The sequence below is a fragment of the Microcaecilia unicolor genome, chromosome 7 (genome assembly GCF_901765095.1).
Source record: "Microcaecilia unicolor chromosome 7, aMicUni1.1, whole genome shotgun sequence".
Taxonomy (NCBI): domain Eukaryota; kingdom Metazoa; phylum Chordata; class Amphibia; order Gymnophiona; family Siphonopidae; genus Microcaecilia; species Microcaecilia unicolor.
Window position 1 is genome coordinate 172,927,671 of NC_044037.1, and position 19,030 is coordinate 172,946,700.

The following is a 19,030-nucleotide window of genomic DNA, read 5'->3' on the forward strand; positions in this document are numbered from 1 at the left end:
ATAAGTAATTCAATCTGTAATAGTGATTGCATGAATTTTCTGTGTACTTTTTACTTACATTTTTCTCCATGGTGTAGCAGTAAGCTATGCAGATTGAAATAATGGCTCATCCTGATGAGCTCTGAGACCACTCTAAAATTGTGAACAAATGTGAGCCTTGCTAGTGTGGCAGGCCAAAGTTCTAACTTCTTCATATTTCTAGCAAGAATAACAGAACAGCAGCATAGATGTTAAAAATGTTTGAAGCATCAATAATAATTGACATATATTTTTTTAAAAATCTATTTTACCAATGGTACCAATATTGATGTTGTACCTTTAGTCAAGGAAGATATTCTCTGAGGAAAAATTTCCATGCTGTTGAAGATCTAAAGCCAACAGTCCACAGGTGATACTATAAATGGATTTTACTGGTAGTTTGTTCATTATGGCTTCTAGAGAAATAATAATTTACTATCTATTTTGCTCCTGTTCACAATACAGACAAATGATTTCTCCTATAGACAGTCTCATACTGTGAAAGACTTTAAAGCGATGTCAACAGTAGTTTCATTTGGCACCCAATTCTGAGCATTTCCATAGTAATCTTTGTCTAACAGAATCTCAAAGAACAAATTGTATTAGACCATGTAATCAATAGTTATTCTAGGAAGATTTGTAGCTAGAAATTTGAATGGAAATATTTTTGTTTAATGGCATTCAGGAAAGATAGTTCAGACTGGTGTGAGAATTAATAGAAAAAGACCTGAGGGACCCCAATGCGTACCAAGGAACTGACCACAGCTGTCCTTTAATGGGTGGAAACTATTGTAGCTTGAGTGACCCTTTTTCAAATGAGGCATTGACTGATGACCATTTGCCACTTGTAATATCTTGTGAAAACATGAAGAGTAATAATTAGGGCTGAACTGAATACTCATATTCGATCGACCCCTTAATATATTATTTGTATTCGGCCATGTAGTGATTTAAATTTGAATACAAAGAATCCAGGGCTGTAAAGTGCTAAATCGTACTGAAATAAACACTTGGGGCTAGATTCTATATATCACGCCTAAAAATCAGTGCCAAAAAAAATAGACGTACTTTAAAGAATATGCCTACATTTCCATGCAGTTTATAGAATACGCCAAGCACCTGTTTGTGCAACTAAATTAGTCGCGAGCAGTTTCACCAAGTAAAACTTGGTGTAAATACCGACACTTAATTAGGCGCAGACCAAGTGTATTCTATAATGTGCATAGATTTTAGAAACACTCATGACCTAACCATTCCACTCCCCCTTTTCAACTACGCGCATCACGTTACAGAATATGCTTAGACAGTTGTGCACGTAAATTCTAATTAATGCTAGTCTGTCAATAATCACTTAATTGGCAATTAGCACTGATTGGATTGTTAACTAATTAAGTTGTATGCACAAATTCAGAATATGACCTGATTTGCGTTTGCAACTTAAGTCGTGCTATATAGAATCTGGGTGTGGATCTCTGATTTCATGTTGCTTCTTTTATTATTTGTTATGTTAAAGCTCAGTGCCCATTAATCGTATTTGTTATTTGTTTTTGGCCAAATATTTTTTATTATTCATATTCGGCTGAAGAGTAAAATATGCTATTCGGTACATCTCTAATTTAATAATAATTATTGGGCTTATTCTTGAGCATTCTTAATATAAGAACTAGCTGTTGATCTAACAGAATGAGCATCTGTGTTGGATCTTTTATATTGCAACTTTTATCCACTGGAAGAGTGATTGTTTTGAGGAGTTTTGATTTTTTTTTCTGTATTCTTGTGTTCTTTCTAAATCAAATATCAAACTTTTTGTTAAGATTCAGTAAAATACCAGCAGAAAACTTCAGGTTTCACAACAGTTTTTCATACAAAATAGCACATATGGTAATAGGGGCCTACTTAAACACCACCCTACTTCACCCCATCCTCTCAAAACAGAAAATCCCAAATTGTTGAGGGAATTATGTTTTGCTGTATTCAAGAAATATCAATACCAGGTTCTAACTTTTTATGCTTTGTTGTTTTTCCTTTACATTTGGTAGTTGGCATCTCAATTTTTACCATATACCCTACCTATAAAAACCATTACTGTAGTGTGGATGCCTTCTGGTTTTTCCAATTAACCAGTAGGAAACCTCAGCTTCAACACCTTCCCCCTACCCCATGTGACTGGTAGGTACACATAAATAAAAATTATTGGCTGAATCATTAACTGCATCCTTAGAATTTCAAATACATTTTAACACATTAATATTCTTTTCTTGAATTCAGATACTGTTTCAGAAACACACAAAAATGTAGGCAGATAAAGACCATATGGCCTATCCAGTCTGCCCATGCCATCTACTCTCCCTCTCAGTTCCTTAAAAATCCTATGTACTTGTTGGAAGATTGGAGGGTGACCAATGTAACATTGGTGATCTGGGAAATTATAGACCGGTGAGCCAGATGTCGGTGCTGGGCAAAAGGGTAGAGACTATTATAAAGAACAAAATTACAGAGCATGTACATAAGCATGGATTAATGTGACAAAACCAACATGGATTTAGTCAAGGGAAATCTTGCCTCATCAATCTACTACATGTGGATAAAGGTGAGCCGGTCGATATCGTGTATCTGGATTTTCAAAAGGCGTTTGACAAAGTACCTCATAAAAGACCCCTGAGGAAATCAGAAAGTCATGAGACAAGAGATAATGCCCTATTATAGATTAAAAACTGGTTAAAAGATAGAAAACAGCGAGTAGGGTTAAATGGTCAGTTTTCTTAATGGAGAAGAAAAGTGGGGTTTCCCAGGGCCTGTGCTGAGACGGTTGATTTTTAACATTTATAAATAATCTACAGATGGGAATAACTAGTGAGGTAATTAAATCTGCTGATGACACAAAGTTATTCAAAGTTGTTAAAATCGCAAGAGGATTGTGAAAAATTGCAAGAAGACCTTACGAGATTGGGCATCCAAATGACAGATGATGTTTAATGTGAGCAAGTGCAAAGTGATCCCCAGTAGTTGATGTCACCCCCATAAGTGAAACTGGGTTCTGTGACAGCTTCAGGAAAAATGGATGTTTCTAAAATGGATCACACAAATGTTTATGTTCCTGCACTTAAACGATGCTGCCATTTCATAACATGGATATTCATGTACTCCCTCATAGCCATAAATATACCTTTTGTGCCCCATTGATATTTTAGATGTCTATTTTTTTTCTAAAATGGATGTCCATACCACATGGAACAACACATGAATGTCCATTTCAGAACTGGCTCTATGTCGGGAGATCCTGTTTTAAAGTACTAAACATCTTGACTTGGACGTCTAACAAGGTTTAGACAAGTTCCTATGAGAAAAGTCTATAAACCATTATTGAGATGGATTTGGGAAAATCCACTGCTTATATCTGGGATAAGCAGCATAAAATCTGTTTACCCCTTTGGGATATTGTCAGATACTTGTGACCTGGATTGTCTACTGTTGGAAACAGGATACTGGGCTTGATGGACTTTCTGTCTGTCCCAGAATGGTGAACCTTATGTACTCATGTTTTAGACACCATGTCTGAGTTGTTTTATCTGCTGTTATTTTTGCTTTCTCTTATATTTTAATGAGTTGCCATCAAATCTCTGTCTTCATTTCCATTCTCCTGGATGTAATCCAACCTGCTGAGCTAATCTGTTTGTTAATTCATGTTTCCTGTCATTTTGAGTTGCAGAAATGCTTACCAAATGTAATTGTATCTGTGGCAAAACTTCTGTTTTGTTCTTCACTGGTGTACCTTTTGTTTAGTTATGGTATGCTAACTAAATCTGAGTACATCTCGACATATTGAAACAACAGAATGTGGCTACAACTACTCTCATTTATAAAATACTTACGTAAAAGGAACGTTCTTGACTGAAACGTAGACCTTGAGCAACCTTGTTTTTTAATGTTGCTCACCAAACTCTATGGCTTGCTTTAGTTGTAATGTACATTTGCTGAGAAGAAAATAAACTGATCCCAAAGTTATCCTTGACTTAAACCAGCTGAGAGATTTTTCTTCTGACATTGTTATGTGGATTGAAAGATCTAATTTGAACCAATTCTGTAGTAGTCTGAACTTAACAGCTGCCCAAAGTATGTTGTCACATATTGAGATCATGAGTCCTAAGATACACATACAATACTTGGTTGTCATCTAGGCATTTGACTACTATCATAGTGAAGATCCTTTCTTCTGGTAATCTATTTCCGTCCTAGTACAAACTCCGGCTCCTAGAGTTAAGATGTGGAGATGGAATGTGAAAGCTCTTTTCCCAATTTATAGTCCAACAGTGAGTTTCTGTACTATATATTTCCCATGCTTTGTGTTACCATAGTATCCTGGACAAATACTGAACTGATGAGAATATTGTCAAAATATGGAAAAACAAAAGTTATTCTGTTAAATTTCCTGAGTTTTATCAGCATTTTAGAGAAGACCCTGGGAGCTTATAGGCTGAACGGCCTGTTCATGACAGTATGCATTTGTAAATTTGGGGCACGATGTTGTCTGTTAAATGAAGGCTTTGGAGTCCTTTGGAGTTTCATATAAAAGTTTTTTTTTTAAATTTCTATCCTGCTCCACTTTTTGCCTCTCCATTCTTGAGTCCCACAGTCCCCAGGCAGCACTAAGAATTCGTCAGCTGAAGAGCATCTCCTTCAAGTTGCACTAATTAGTGCTACTTGTTGGTTGGCATGGATCACCACTTTACCAATTATACTCGTAAATCCCGTGGGAATGCCTACTTTATACACAAAAAGCATGTCGGATCGGTCCCTATGTATACTTTTATATTTGTATACAGTGGAAAGTTTTGTACAACAAATTTTCTATGTGCAAAAGCAAGTTAAGGTTAGAAAGACTTTCTAAAATTATCCTCTTAATTTTATATCCAAAAGGGTGCCTCATTTATAAAGTCAATATAGATGCCTATGCATTTTTATAAAACAGGCACTCAAAATTATCCTTAACAGTGTGCAAACTATCATGTATAAATTTATACCTGCTTGAAAGCTGTAAACATACGAATGTACTCACAGCTACACCAGGAAATAACCACTACAAGTAGAGGCAAACTCAGTCCCTACGGTCATAGAAAACACAAATCACATTAAGTGACCATTGGCATGTACCGAAGAAATGCAGTGCATGCCAATGGTTACTTGATGCGATTTTCTTCTGCCGATTTGGATTCTGAGTTGTGTCTTCTAATCTACATAATATTAGATAAACCACTCCTTTTACTCTACACTACACTCAGACTCCTGAGGCAGGCGCATTAGTGCCAAAACACAGCTGCTGTGTTGAGTCTTTTGGTATGTTCCAAATAAACCTTCACACATAGAATTATCTCCCTTGTGTTTTTTGGAAGAGCCAGCCTACCCTATTCCTTGATTTGTGCTCACAACTACACCCCCACTCTACCCAAATTATGCTCACATTCTTATTCATGTGTATTTTCTATGTATAAAACATGCTTTACATGTGGAAAAAGCTTTATAAAATTATCCCTTTTGGCCCCTATTCATTAAGTTGCACTAAGGTTTTGCTAACTGCATCATGCTATCTGTAGAAATGGGCAGCCAGAAAAATTTTGTTTCCTTTTTGCATTTCAAAATGAGTATTAATAGTGCACACTTTTCATAAAGACTGTATGCTATTCCCCTAATTCTATAAAATTGGATGTCCAACTTTTCGCTTACCTCTGAATTCTACAAAAAGTGATAAAAACTGCACATGCAAATTTGGGTGCGAGCCCAATTTGTGCTCACAATTTAACTGAATAACAAGCCAGTATACATAATTCAGATCTTAACAAGAAATTATTGGTGCTAATTGGAATTTAAAATTTACATGCATAAATTTTGGCACGGGATTGTCCAAAAAAAAAGCCATGGCCATGGGCAGATCATGGGCGTTCCATTAATTTATGTGTATTATACAATAAAAGAGATCCACAGCTAATTTAGGCGCAAGGATTTACACCAAGGTTTCATTGGTATGAATGTCCATGCCTAAATGTAGTCATGGTTCCTGGTGCCTAAGCGCTATTCTATAAACAGTGCCTAACTTTAAGTGCCATCTATAGAATAGCACTTAGCATTATTTTTTTTGTGCCAATTTAAGTGCCATTTATACAGTTCAGTCCTTAGTGTGCAAAGCTGTGTGCACAATTTATAGAATATGGTCAGTTACAACTGTACACCGCCTTGAGTGAATTCCTAATAAATAAATAAATAAATAAATGTGCAAATTTAATTGGCTGTTAATTGGAATTAACAGGCAATTATTGGCTTAAATTAGTTCTAATTTGTGGTAATTGGCACTAATTAACAGCTGTGTGTGTCACTATTCTAGAAGTTGTGCACTTAATTTCTATCACATGCAACTTCTAGTAGGATATGCACAAGGAAGGGGCATGGATGGGACAGGGGCATGCATAGGAGTGAGGTGTGCAGGTTATAGAATACTAAGGGTTAGGTGTGACTATTTACATCAGCCTTTGATGTAGCATATATGCTCATACCTAAATTGAGGAGCAAAACTACAAACTTACGCTAGTATTCTACATCAGTTCTACGTGGAACTGCTATTACAGAATTCATGCTTACTGCACATCATCTTGGTGCCTAAAGTTTTGCACTCTTTCTTGAATCTACCCCTATGTGCCCCTAGTGAGCACATGCAGGAACCATTAAAACATGCATGCACTATCGAGAAACAGTGCACACTAGGTGCACATAGAACAGACTTTAAGAAAAATGCACACTATCTCCAGGATTCTACATAGCATGACACATTGAACACGCAAATCTAGTTGTATTCTGGATTTGCAGGCACAACTTAATTAGTTACTAAGACAATCAGTGCTGATAATTGCCACTTAGGCAATTGACACTAATTGGCATTAATTAGAATTTACACGCAGAACCATCTAAGCATGTTCTATAACATGAAGCGTGTAAATTCTAAGTCGCATAGTTGAAAACGGGGCACCACGCCCAAGGCCACCATGGGTGTGGAATGGATGGGACACAAGCGATTCTAAAACTGACGTGATTATACAATACACCCAGTTACTTGGCACAGATGGACTCTCAGTGTATTCTATAAACCATGGAAATTTAGGTTTCTACTATAAAGTATGCCTAAATTTATGCGTATTTTATACAATATGCCTAGGCGTATTTCGTTACGGTGTCAATTTTTTAGGCATCATATATAGAATCTAGTCCTATATGCAGATAATGCACACTCTTATTGGTAAACAATATTTGTTTCAGACAGCCCGTCCCTTTTTATCTGCCAAATTAGCAGTTAATGCTAAAGATCTCTGCGTTAACTGCAAGGCACGGCAACTGTCCATTCCATGCCCACTGATTGAAATTTTCATGTTAGGTGGCCTAAGTTGTGTTAGCTGTTAATGAAGCAGTTAGCACACACTAACAGTTAACATACCTCCTTAGCAGTCAATACACACTAATTTCAGCGTTGACTCCCTAATGTAGATGGAGGCAAGAAATGGATTGGAAATGCACCTTACGGTTTAATCCTGAGCTGACTACTGTGTGTTAGCTGTTAGCACATTAGATGCATTTAATGCCATCTCAAGAGATGCAGCTAATTTCAATGAGTTATTTGCCATTCAGTCAATACACAGGTTTTGCAGTTATCGTGTGTATGCTTATCGCTTGGCTAAGCCAATCAACAGCAGAGTCAGATGCGGTGTGCAACATCTCAAGAACATCAGGCAGACATGCGATTGGACATATATTGATACATTCCACTATCTGGTTGATCCCTCATGCATTCATTCTATTATTTTGGCTCTTATAACTTCCACTAGAAATCTATTCCAAATGTCCATTACTCTCATTGTTCTTGATTTTAACAATGAAAAGGTTTAAGCAAGTCCTCTGAAATCTTTCCTGAGGAGAAACAGAAACTATGGCTTGAATTTTAAAAACTTATTAAAAGCTACTAGAATACTTCTGTTGCTTTTGAAGAAAAATAACTTCAATTCTTTTTTGGAGCTGTATTAAGAAACATGTTGACATGATATTTATTATCCAAGAGCCTGAGGTAGACGTTTTTCACCAGATAGGTTTGGTACCTTTCTGGAAGAAGGCTATAGAGCATATTTTCAAAGTCTTGGTTTGGTTAAAGTTGTTTGGAAGTAATCTTTCCCTGAGTAAGCTGCCTATTGAAAATGGAAGATGGTTCAGTTTCTTTTTAAAATTTTGCAGAGAAAAACTGAAATGCTGAGATATTTCTTAGTTGTTCCTGAGGTAAGAAATCCATGTTCCTTCAATCAAGCTGTTAATCTTCTCAACTTGTAGACTAAACGGGTGACAACTCTCATAAGGAGTGAAGATTATTAGATGAAGAATTGACTGGCCAGCTTTTTATCCACAGACACGGTCTTGAGGTAACTTCACTTGACAGAAATTTACTTGGCAATGCCATAGAATCATATGATGATCAATCAATATATCAGGTAGCAATACCAAGACAATTTGTGCCTGGACCATAAGTATTGGAAATGCATGGTTTTTTTAGCTGTCAATCTAACTTTCAGTTTAGCACATTTCTCTGAACATATAAATGGATGATACTGATTCCCTATATGCTCTTGTAGAAATATGCCCATTTGATGTTTAATAGATCCTTTTAAAATGCATGGTGGTTAAACATAAGTAGAAGTATATCTAGATAGGTTAAAAATACTTGTCAAGCTGAACCGGTAGCTCAGTGGAAGGAGAGGGACCAGAGTTCAAATTCTTGTTCAGGGCGTCTGTTTCCAGGTTGGCTGAGGCTGCAAAGGCAAGGTTTATCATTTCTGAGCAGGAGGTTGTCATAATTGTGCAATGGCAACACACGGTGGTCTGTAAAGGATGTATTCACAGCCCCTGGAGGATAGGTCATTACAGTCATCACGCAGCAGTGCCTCTTACAGTGATGGTCACAGCAGGCTCAAGGGTATATGATGGCCCTGGCGAACCTTCATCCATGCTCCCTCCCCTCCTAGGGCAACTCAAGGTTCTGGCCACCCCAGAGTCCAGTATCTTCCCTATCTCCCCATGCCCAGCATCTCATCTCCCTTACTCTACTATAACCCAATATATGCAGTATCTTATCTCCCTTTCCCTATTATCACTCCCCCCTCATGTCCAGCATCTCATCCCCCCCAGGTATAGAGTCCATCTCTCCTTCCATATTCCCTACCCCTACCCCCAGTCTAGCATCTCTTCTGCTCCTTTCCAGAATCTTCTCTCTCTTCCCTTCCTTTGATGCTACTCTACTTTACCTTCACTGGGCCTGAGACTACAGTAAATAGAAGCCTAGTTCTAGAGTGGTACTTTATAGCTTCTGTGAGTCAATGCAAGGTCTTGCAGTACAGGCCTGCATTCAAGCATTGTCAAGTCCTGCCCCCAACAAACTTCCCATTGGAGGAGATTTGGAAGGGGCAAGATGCAGCAGGACTTGATTGTGGGCCTGTTTTGCAAGGCCCCACACCAGCTCACAGTAGCAATAAAGTGCCATGGTGGAGCCAGGCTGCCACCTTGCAAATTTACCACCATAGCCAGACACGTAGTTCACCAACTGGCAGAACCTGCCTTAGTGATGGCTGGGCTAAGTGGAGAGTTATAGAATACAAGATAGTTGACAATGAAGGCTCTATCATCATAGTCCAGCTCTGATTGAACGAAGCTCAAAGAAGCAGGAGGAAACTGTCAGGCAAAATAAATAATAAAAAAAATGATCAGTAAAGAACTAGATGCCAAATGGCATCACTTCAAAGCCTTTTCACAGTGTGAGACAGTATGGAGGAGTTACTGGTCTGTACCACAAATGGGAGCAAACTACCCACAGTACTTACTGGAGTGAATATTTGAAATAATATTTTTAATGCTAACAACCAATAAGAAAAAGATTATAATAGAATATAAATGTGAAATTTCTTTAAAAATTTTAAAAATAAAAAAGATAGACAGTGTTTTTCCAAAAGGTTGTTCTTAGCATTTTTGTTTCTTATACTGCCTAATACTATCAACAGTTCAGCATTCTAGATTAGGGACAGGCAATTCAGATGCTTGAGAGCCACAAACAAGTCTGATTTTTCAGGATAAATGAAACACTCAGCCAAGTTATTGCCTGAATGGATGCAAACATGGTGGATATCCAGAAAATTGGACATGTGTGTGGCTTGCAAGAACTAGCAGTGCCTACTTGTGTCTTAGATTCCAGCACTGGATGGAAAGAACCTATTACAAGTATATGGATGGATGAATCTAATGGCAGTTCACATTTCTGTTTAGCAGGTTCCTTTCATAAGCTCTTTCTATAGTGAGCAAAATGGGGAAAAATCTGCAGGGAATGATATATTATCTATGACCATCTCAGGGAACAGTGACAGATACAGCTGCCCGATGCTGGCTACTCCGTATAACTTCATTATCACAGATGTGCTAAACAGAGAAAAAATATATCAAATATTCACAGAATGACAGGGAGGGAAGTATGCATGGTAGTGTTAGGAAAAATGCACTTTCCAATTAATTGTGCAGCAAATTATAGACTATTGCACATTCCAACAAAACATACACAAGAAAAATAGGGAACTCAAAAGATGATACACCCATGACATATGATACATACAAACAAGCCTAAGCATAAAAATCAAAACAAGAATACAAGACACCACTGCAGTCAAACATGTCTTATAGTCTGCTTACAATTTTAGTGACCTTAAGAACCTGGTCCAAACTGATTATCAGCAACACAAATTTGTTGTTGCTTTGAAAAAACTTTTTTTAAGACCACTTTTTGATACACACATATATAATTTTGTGGTCAAAATAGACAGACTTAACTCGAGCGATACTAAATAAAATGTGCAAAACTGTTAAAAAAATAATTAAAATAAAATAAAAAAAATATGGAAGCATAAGCTAAATCTTTTTCTGCATAGCTGAAACCTATTTAAAGCAAGTCCTTGATAAGGGTGTTGACAGGAGGATGAAACAGTTTATTGTTTTTTTTTTTTAATGTCTTCTGCTCATTTTGTATGCTGCAAAAAAACAAAAAAGTCAGTTTGTAGGCATAGAAAACATTTCACAGGCAGTTCATTCCTGCATCTTTCGACACCATAGCTGTGGCTGTGCCTCCTTCTATGAGGTAAACAGCAGTGCTGGATTTGGAGTGGCTTGCCCTGTCACTACCATTGTTGTTGACCTCACAGTCCAGTGGCTCTGTGGGGATGATCCACGTTGAGGGGCGCCACCGCTTAAGTGAATAAGGTGTCTTCACACGTTTCTTTATCTTTTCCCCTGAGTGTGCCCCACTATCTAGTAGTGACTCACCTAAAAAGACAAAACAGAATGTAAAGCAAAGTTATTTCTATAAACCAAAGGTGTTACACAGTCAAGAAAAAGCCTGCAGTGTTTCATAATGACATCATCTCTCACTGCAGCTCGGAAGGTGGACCAGCCATATGTAAATTGCAGTATAATTCCAGCAACCATCAGTAGCTCATCAGGTCTTCATTCTAACATATTGTACTTGCAGAAATTTAGTATCTGTGAAAAAGCTGAAAAATGGTACTGAGAAATTTAAGCATGAGAGCATAAAAAAAAAAAAACATTCTTCTTGGTGACAAAAATAGCCAGCCATATTGCTCAGTGGATTGTAATGAATTGTTGCATGTTGTAGTTTCTAAATACTCATTTGCCTTGTCCATAGATATGAACATTAAAACCTCTTAGGGTCAACATGTTGGAATCATAGCCTACTAAGCCACTTAAAGTTCTTACTATGAGTGGCATACAGAAGTTAAACCAGGTTTTTACAGTGGAGAGAGATGTGTTGCATTTGTGTCATGGAAAATAAAATTCTGCACATTTTATGATATGAGAAAGAAAGAGAAATATGGTAAAAAAAGTTTGCCATATTCTATGCATGCAATGAGACTTCTTCACACCAAATTTCTGTATAGACATATGATAGCTAGATTGTTGACAGGTACTGGAAGGTCTGACTATGTTATACTAGCTCTGAAGATGCTTCATACTTTCCCTTTGAAAATAAGTATAAATTCCGAAAGTAAAAACTACCTGTGAACTTCACTTTCTGAAAATTATTCCCTAAATGGAATATACATGTGTTAATGCATCTTAGTACCAATGGGGCTGATATTCAGTGGAACTTATCTAGGTAGAAGTGGCTGCTACCTGGATAAGTCCTGCTCACAGGATCTATACCTGGATTTTGAGTGGCAGCCAGGCTCCTCAGAGGTGAAAGGTGGGTGAAAGGCCCTGTCTCTTTCACCAGCAGTGGTCCCACATCACTTCTAACATGTGGGTCTTGGAGGTGGTATGTTAGGGGTACTTCCTTGAGTTTGTTGAACGTATTTCTGACACCTTTATGGCATGCCCCTGCAATTTATATTTCAAGCGAGGGGCAGGCAAGTCCATCTTGTAGCAGATTCTTCAGCTGGGAGCCATAGAGATGATTCTCAATCCAAAGTAGAGGCAAGAATGCTATTCCATCTATTTCATCATGCCCAAGAAGGGTGTCTCCTTCCAACCAATCTTGGGTCAATGTCTTCTTACAAGTTCTGTAGTTCTGGATGGGGTTCATCTAGTACTGTTTTTCTGGGCAATGTCTCCAAATGGGACATACTTGTGTGTCTCTATTTTAAAATTATTTATTAAAAGAAAAAAGTTACCTTCACAGCGAATCTTTTACAAAGGGTCTTCCTGTTAGGAACTAAGGCCCAGATGCATCAAACAAACGTAAAAAAATCTAAATTGTTAAAGTCCTTAACGATTTTGAAAAACCGAAGCATGCACCAAAAAAAGCAGGTCAAACATGTTCGTTGCGGTATCCAGAAGTACAATGTATCAATCAATCATAATCCCCGTCGGTAATGGGCCCCTAAATCATGCGCAGAGCAGCCAAGCATTATGCTGGCTGCTCTGCGCATGCCACAAACGTCCAAAAAAAACCACAACACAAACACGTGGCTCCCCACTTCCCCCTGCACTAACCAAAACAAAAAAAATCCAAGTCAGATGCAAAGCATTAATAAAAAAGGCTAAAAGAAAATATGAAGAGAAACTTGCCGCTTAGGCTAAAACTCAAAATAATAAATTTTTCAGGTACATCAGAAGCAGAAAGCCTGCAAGGGAATCCATGGGACCATTAGATCACGAAGGAGCAAAAGGGGCACTCAGGGAAGACAAGGCCATAGTGGAGAAACTGAATGAATTCTTTGCTTCGGTCTTTATGAAAGAAGATGTAAGAAATCTGCCTGTACCGGAAATGGTTTTCAAGGTTGATGATGCTGAGGAACTGATAGAAATCTCAGTGAACCTGGAAGATGTACTGAGCCAAATTGACAAATTAAAGAGTAGTAAATCACCAGGACTGGATGGCATTCATCAACGGGTACTCAAAGAACTCAAGCATGAAATTGCTGGTCTGCTGTTAGTAATACGTAACCTGTCATTAAAATCGTCTGTAGTACCTGAAGATTGGAGGGTGGCCAATGTGACGATGATTTTTAAAAAGGGTTCCAGGGGTGATCCTGGAAATTACAGACCAGTAAGCCTGACATCAGTGCCGGGCCAAATAGTGGAAACTATTATAAAGAATAAAATTACGGAACACATAGACAAACATGGTTTAATGAGAGAGAGTCAGCATAGGTTCAGCCAAGAGAAGTCTTGCCTCATAAATTTGCTTTATTTCTTTGAAGGCGTGAATAAATATGCGGATAAAGGAGAGCAGGTTGATGTAGTGTATCTAGATTTTCAGAAAGCTTTTGATAAAGTTCCTCATAAGACACTCCTGAGAAAATTAGAGAGTCATGGGATAGGAGGCAATGTTCTGGTGTGGATTAGGAATTGGTTATTGGACAGAAAACAGAGGGTAGGGTTAAATGGTCATTTCTCTCAATGGAGGACGGTGAACAGTGGAGTGCCACAGGGATCAGTACTGGGACGGGTACTATTTAACATATTTATAAATGATATGGAAATCGGAACGAGAGAGGTGATTAAATTTGCAGATGACACAAAACTATTCAAGGTTGTTAAAATACATGCTAACTGTGAAATATTGCAGGAAGACCTTAGGAAACTGGAAGACTAGGCATCCAAATGGCAGATGAAATTTAATGTGGACAAATGCAATGTGATGCACATTGGAAAGAATAATCTGAATCATAGTTATCTGATGCTAGGGTCCACCTTGGGAGTCAGCAACCAAGAAAAAGATCTAGGTGTCATTGTAGATAATATGCTGAAATCTTCTGCGGTGACAGCCAAAAAAACAAATAGGATGCTAGAAATTATTAGGAAAGGGATGGTGAATAAAACCAAAAATACAATAATGCCTCTTTATCACTCCGTGGTGCAATCTCACCTTGAGTACTGTGTTCTCTTCTGGTCGCCGTATCTCAAAAAAATATAGCGGAATTAGAAAAGGTTCAAAGAAGAGCGACCAAAACGATAAAGGGGATGGAACTCCTCTCATATGAGGAAAGGCTAAAAAGGTTAGGGCTCTTCAGCTTGGTAAAGAGATGGATAAGGGGAGGTATGATTGAGGTCTACAAATTCCTGAGTGGTGTAGAATGAGTAGAAGTGAATCAATTTTTTACTAGTTCCAAGCGTACAAAGACTAGGGGAAAGTTGAGGAAGTTACATTAAAATACTTTTAAAACAAATAGGGGGATATATTTTTTCATTGGCTGCAGGCTCCTTGATTGCTTTGCTTCCATGCACCTGGGTCTGCTCTCTCTCTGCCTGGTTTCCCTTGCTTCTCTCCTTCCGGTTCCTCCTTCCCCTGCTCGTGTCCTATGGCTGTGCTCCTCCTCCCTGCTGGTCCCTGCTGATGTCAGATGCCAGCACTTTATTAGCTGGGCTCTTCCTGGTCTCCATGCTTCGGCTTCTACTTTGGTAGATGTTACTTGCTTCTACTTTGGTAGGTGTTACTTGCTCAGTAGTTTGCTTCTTCTTTACTTTGTCCCTCGTTGCTGACTTTGCCTGTACCTGGATTACTCTCTTGCCTGCTGCCTGCCTATTGACTTTACCTGTGCCTGAATTACTCCTCTTGCCTGCTGCCTGCCTACCGACTTGCCTGTACCTGGATTACTCTCTTGACCTGCTGCCTGCCTATTGACTTTACCTGTGCCTGAATTTCTCTCCTGCCTGCTGCCTGCCTACTGACTTTCCCTGTACCTGGATTACTACTATTACTACTACTACTACTATTAAACATTTCTATAGCGCTACTAGACTTACGCAGTGCTGTACAAATTAACATGAAAAGACAGTCCCTGCTCAACAGAGCTTACAATCTAAATTGGACAGACGAACAGACAGCTAGGGGTGGGGAAATTGCAGTGGCAGGGGTGATAAGTGAGGGTGTTGAGTAAGAGAGTCATGGTTTACTCTCTTGACCTGCTGCCTGCCTACTGACTTTCCCTGTACCTGGATTACTCTCTTGACCTGCTGCCTGCCTACTGACTTTCCCTGTGCCTGGATTACTCTCTTGCCTGCTGCCTGCCTACTGACTTGCCTGTACCTGGATTACTCTCTTGACCTGCTGCCTGCCTACTGACTTTCCCTGTACCTGGATTACTCTCTTGACCTGCTGCCTGCCTATTGACTTTACCTGTGCCTGGATTATTCTCTTGCCTGCTGCCTGCCTACCGACTTTGCCTGTACCTGGATTACTCTCTTGACCTGTTGCCTGCCTGGCCGATACGTTCACCACCCTGCTTCTAGCTCCGTCTCGTAAGTCCTGCAGGCCGCCCGCACCTAGGGGCTCGACCTCTGGGGAACGGCAGTCAGCGCAGGTGAAACGAGGTTGTCCGGCCGCCAAACAGAACCCGGTCCGAGTACCAGGCTCAGCAGCGCTCTACTTGGTGTAAGAACTCACAAGTCTGACAGTGATATACAACTGTTGTATATCACAAAGGCAGGCACTGTTGTGCTATGAAGTAATTGTACATCACAAAGCTGGGAGCCAATGATGACAGGGGAGAGGGAGGCAAGTCCTGGCTCTCTCCTCACATTGGCTCCCAGCATTGTGATGTACAGCTGCCTGGGTCACGTGGCAATTGTGCATCATGAGGTTGGGAGTGAATGAGGGAGGGTGCTTGCACACTGCCCTTTCCTTCCCTGCTTAAGGGATGAGCGGCTGTAGTGTTGGTGTTCTTCACTCTTTGGAAACGTAAGCGTATCCAGCCTTATTTCTCTAGAGAGGTATTACTACTGACTAGCATTTCTAAAGCGCTACTAGGGTTACGCAGCGCTGTACAATTTAAACATAGAAGGATGGTCCCTGCTCAAAGAGCTTACAATCTAAAGACAAGAGAACAATCTAAAGACAAGTGAGCAATCTAGAGGATGAGTGAACAGTTAATCTGATAGGGTGGATAGATTGGGGCATTCTATCTATCTCGAGCGGTTAGGCGCCGAAGGCAGCATTGAAGAGGTGAGTTTTAAGCAGAGATTTGAAGATGGGTAGGGAGGGGGCATGGCGTATGGGTAAAGGAAGATTGTTCCAGGCATAGGGTAAAGCAAGGCAGAATGAGCGGAGCCTGGAGTTGGCAGTGGTGGAGAAGGGTACTGAGAGAAGGGCTTTGTCCTGTGAGCGGAGGTTATGGGCGGGAACATAGGGGGAGATGAGGGTGGAGAGGTAGTGAGGAGCCGCAGACTGAGTGCACTTGTAGGTAAGGAGGAGGAGCTTGAATTGTATGCGATATCTGATCGGAAGCCAATGAAGTGATTTGAGGAGAGGGGTGATATGAGTATATCGGTTTTGGCGGAATATAAGACGTGCCGCAGCGTTCTGAACTGATTGAAGGGGGGATAGATGGCTGAGTGGGAGGCCGGTGAGGAGTAAGTTGCAGTAATCAAGGCGAGAGGTAATGAGAGCGTGGATGAGAGTTCTGGTGGTGTGCTCAGAGAGGAAAGGGTGAATTTTGCTGATGTTGAAGAGGAAGAAGCGACAGGTCTTGGCAGTCTGTTGGATATGCGCAGAGAAGGAGAGGGAGGAGTCGAAGATGACTCCGAGGTTGCGGGCAGATGGGACGGGGAGGATGAGGGTATTATCAACAGAGATAGAGAGTGGAGGAAGAGGAGAAGTGGGTTTGGGAGGAAAGACGAGAAGCTCGGTCTTGGACATGTTCAGCTTCAGGTGGCGGTTGGACATCCATGCCGCGATGTTGGATAAACAGGCCGATACCTTGGCCTGGGTCACCGCGGTGATGTCAGGTGTGGAGAGGTATAGCTGGGTGTCATCAGCATAAAGATGATACTGAAAACCATGAGATGAGATCAGCGAGCCCACGGAAGAGGTGTAGATTGAGAAGAGAAGGGGTCCAAGGACAGATCCCTGGGGAACTCCAACAGATAGTGGGATGAGAGTGGAGGAAGATCCATGGGAGTGTACCCTGAAGGTGCGGTGGGAGAGATAAGAGGAGAACCAGGAGAGGACAGGGCCTTGGAACCCAAAAGAGGATAGCGTGGCAAGAAGTAAATCATGGTTGACAGTGTCAAACGCGGCGGAAAGATCGAGGAGGATGAGGATGGAGTAATGACCTCTGGATTTGGCCAGGAGCAGGTCATTGCAAACTTTAGAGAGTGCTGTTTCTGTCGAGTGCAGTATTCCGCTACCTAGTTCAGTCCCTAGTTATAAGTTGTCTCGATTACTGCAACAGTACCTATGGGGGATGCACATCCACGCTACTAAAGAAATTGCAAACTGCTCAGAACACAGCAGCTCGACTCATCTTCGGCAAATCGAGATTTGAAAGTTCAAGCCCATTAGGTGAGAGGTTGCATTGGCTTCCTGTGAAGGACCGTATCGTTTTCAAGATCTGCGCATTGGTGCACAAAATCATCTATGGAGATGCTCCTGCTTACATGGACACTCTCATTAACTTGCCGCCCAGGAACTCCCGCAAGTCAGCTCGCACGTATCTCAATCTCCACTATCCAGCTCTTAGTGGCCTCAAATATAAGACTGTCTATGCTTCCTCTTTTTCTTATCTTAGCACTCAATCCTGGAACGGACTGCCCCAAGTGGTCAAATTCACCCCAGATCACCCGACCTTTAAGAAGCGACTCAAGACCTTCCTTTTCGTTAGAGCATATGCTGTGGGCCCTCCTGGTGTTACATCCCTCTGAGCCACGGCAGCCACATCGACAAATTGTCACCTTCCCCTCTCTCCCTCCTGTTGTTCCTCTTTCACTTCTCTGACGCTAATTCCTGTATTTTGTATTAATGTTGTTTAATAGACTATTGTACGCCACATTGAGCCTGTCCATGGGCGGGAATAATGTGGGATATAAATGCCATAAATAAATAAATAAATAAATACAAAGCGAAAGGAGACCATGTGAGCTATTTGAAAAACCGTGCACCTAAACAGAACAGTCCTTTAAGCAGTCGCAGCAGCGGTGGCACATAAAGTGAAAAGACACAATCAGTGCACATCTTATTTGGGACAGTTCAATTTGCTTTCTTCATCACCTACAAGGCATAGGGAATGGCAGTGTCATCATGTATTTATAAGGCTTTTCAAATTCCTGAAAGGAACTGACGTTATCAAGAGACTGGATAATACCTAGAGTATGACTGCCAACTACTACATATGGGCTAGTTTTGTGAAAGAATGTTATGATGATGAAACTCCTGCAGTCTCTGTGGTGAACACAGATGAGCTGCCTATGGATCTCCAGTTGGCATGATGGCTGAATAGTTTGATTGCTATGTGGCATTTTATGATCTTCAGACATCTGCTGATATATTCGATGCAGAGATTTGCTCAGACTTGCAGTTGAAGATGCTAGAGACTCAGATAAGCCAATAGGGTAGGAAGTTGGCAGCAAGTATGATGCAAGATCTCCTGTGACATTTCCTGTAGCATTACAGAGCTTGAACACTGTGAGGGCTTATCTTTAAGGTAATGGGTGCTAG

The 19,030-nt window shown here is 40.2% G+C and overlaps 1 protein-coding gene across 1 annotated transcript in view; it reads right to left on the minus strand.

Moving 5' to 3' along the window:
• Positions 1–9,922: 9,922 nt before the first annotated feature.
• The window catches only part of BMPR2 (bone morphogenetic protein receptor type 2), a 346,911-nt gene continuing 337,803 nt past the window's right edge, over positions 9,923–19,030 (minus strand). Inside the window, 1 exon segment of the mRNA XM_030209147.1 lies at positions 9,923–11,400. Within this exon segment, the coding sequence (XP_030065007.1) occupies positions 11,153–11,400 (248 nt within the window). The 3' untranslated portion in view covers positions 9,923–11,152.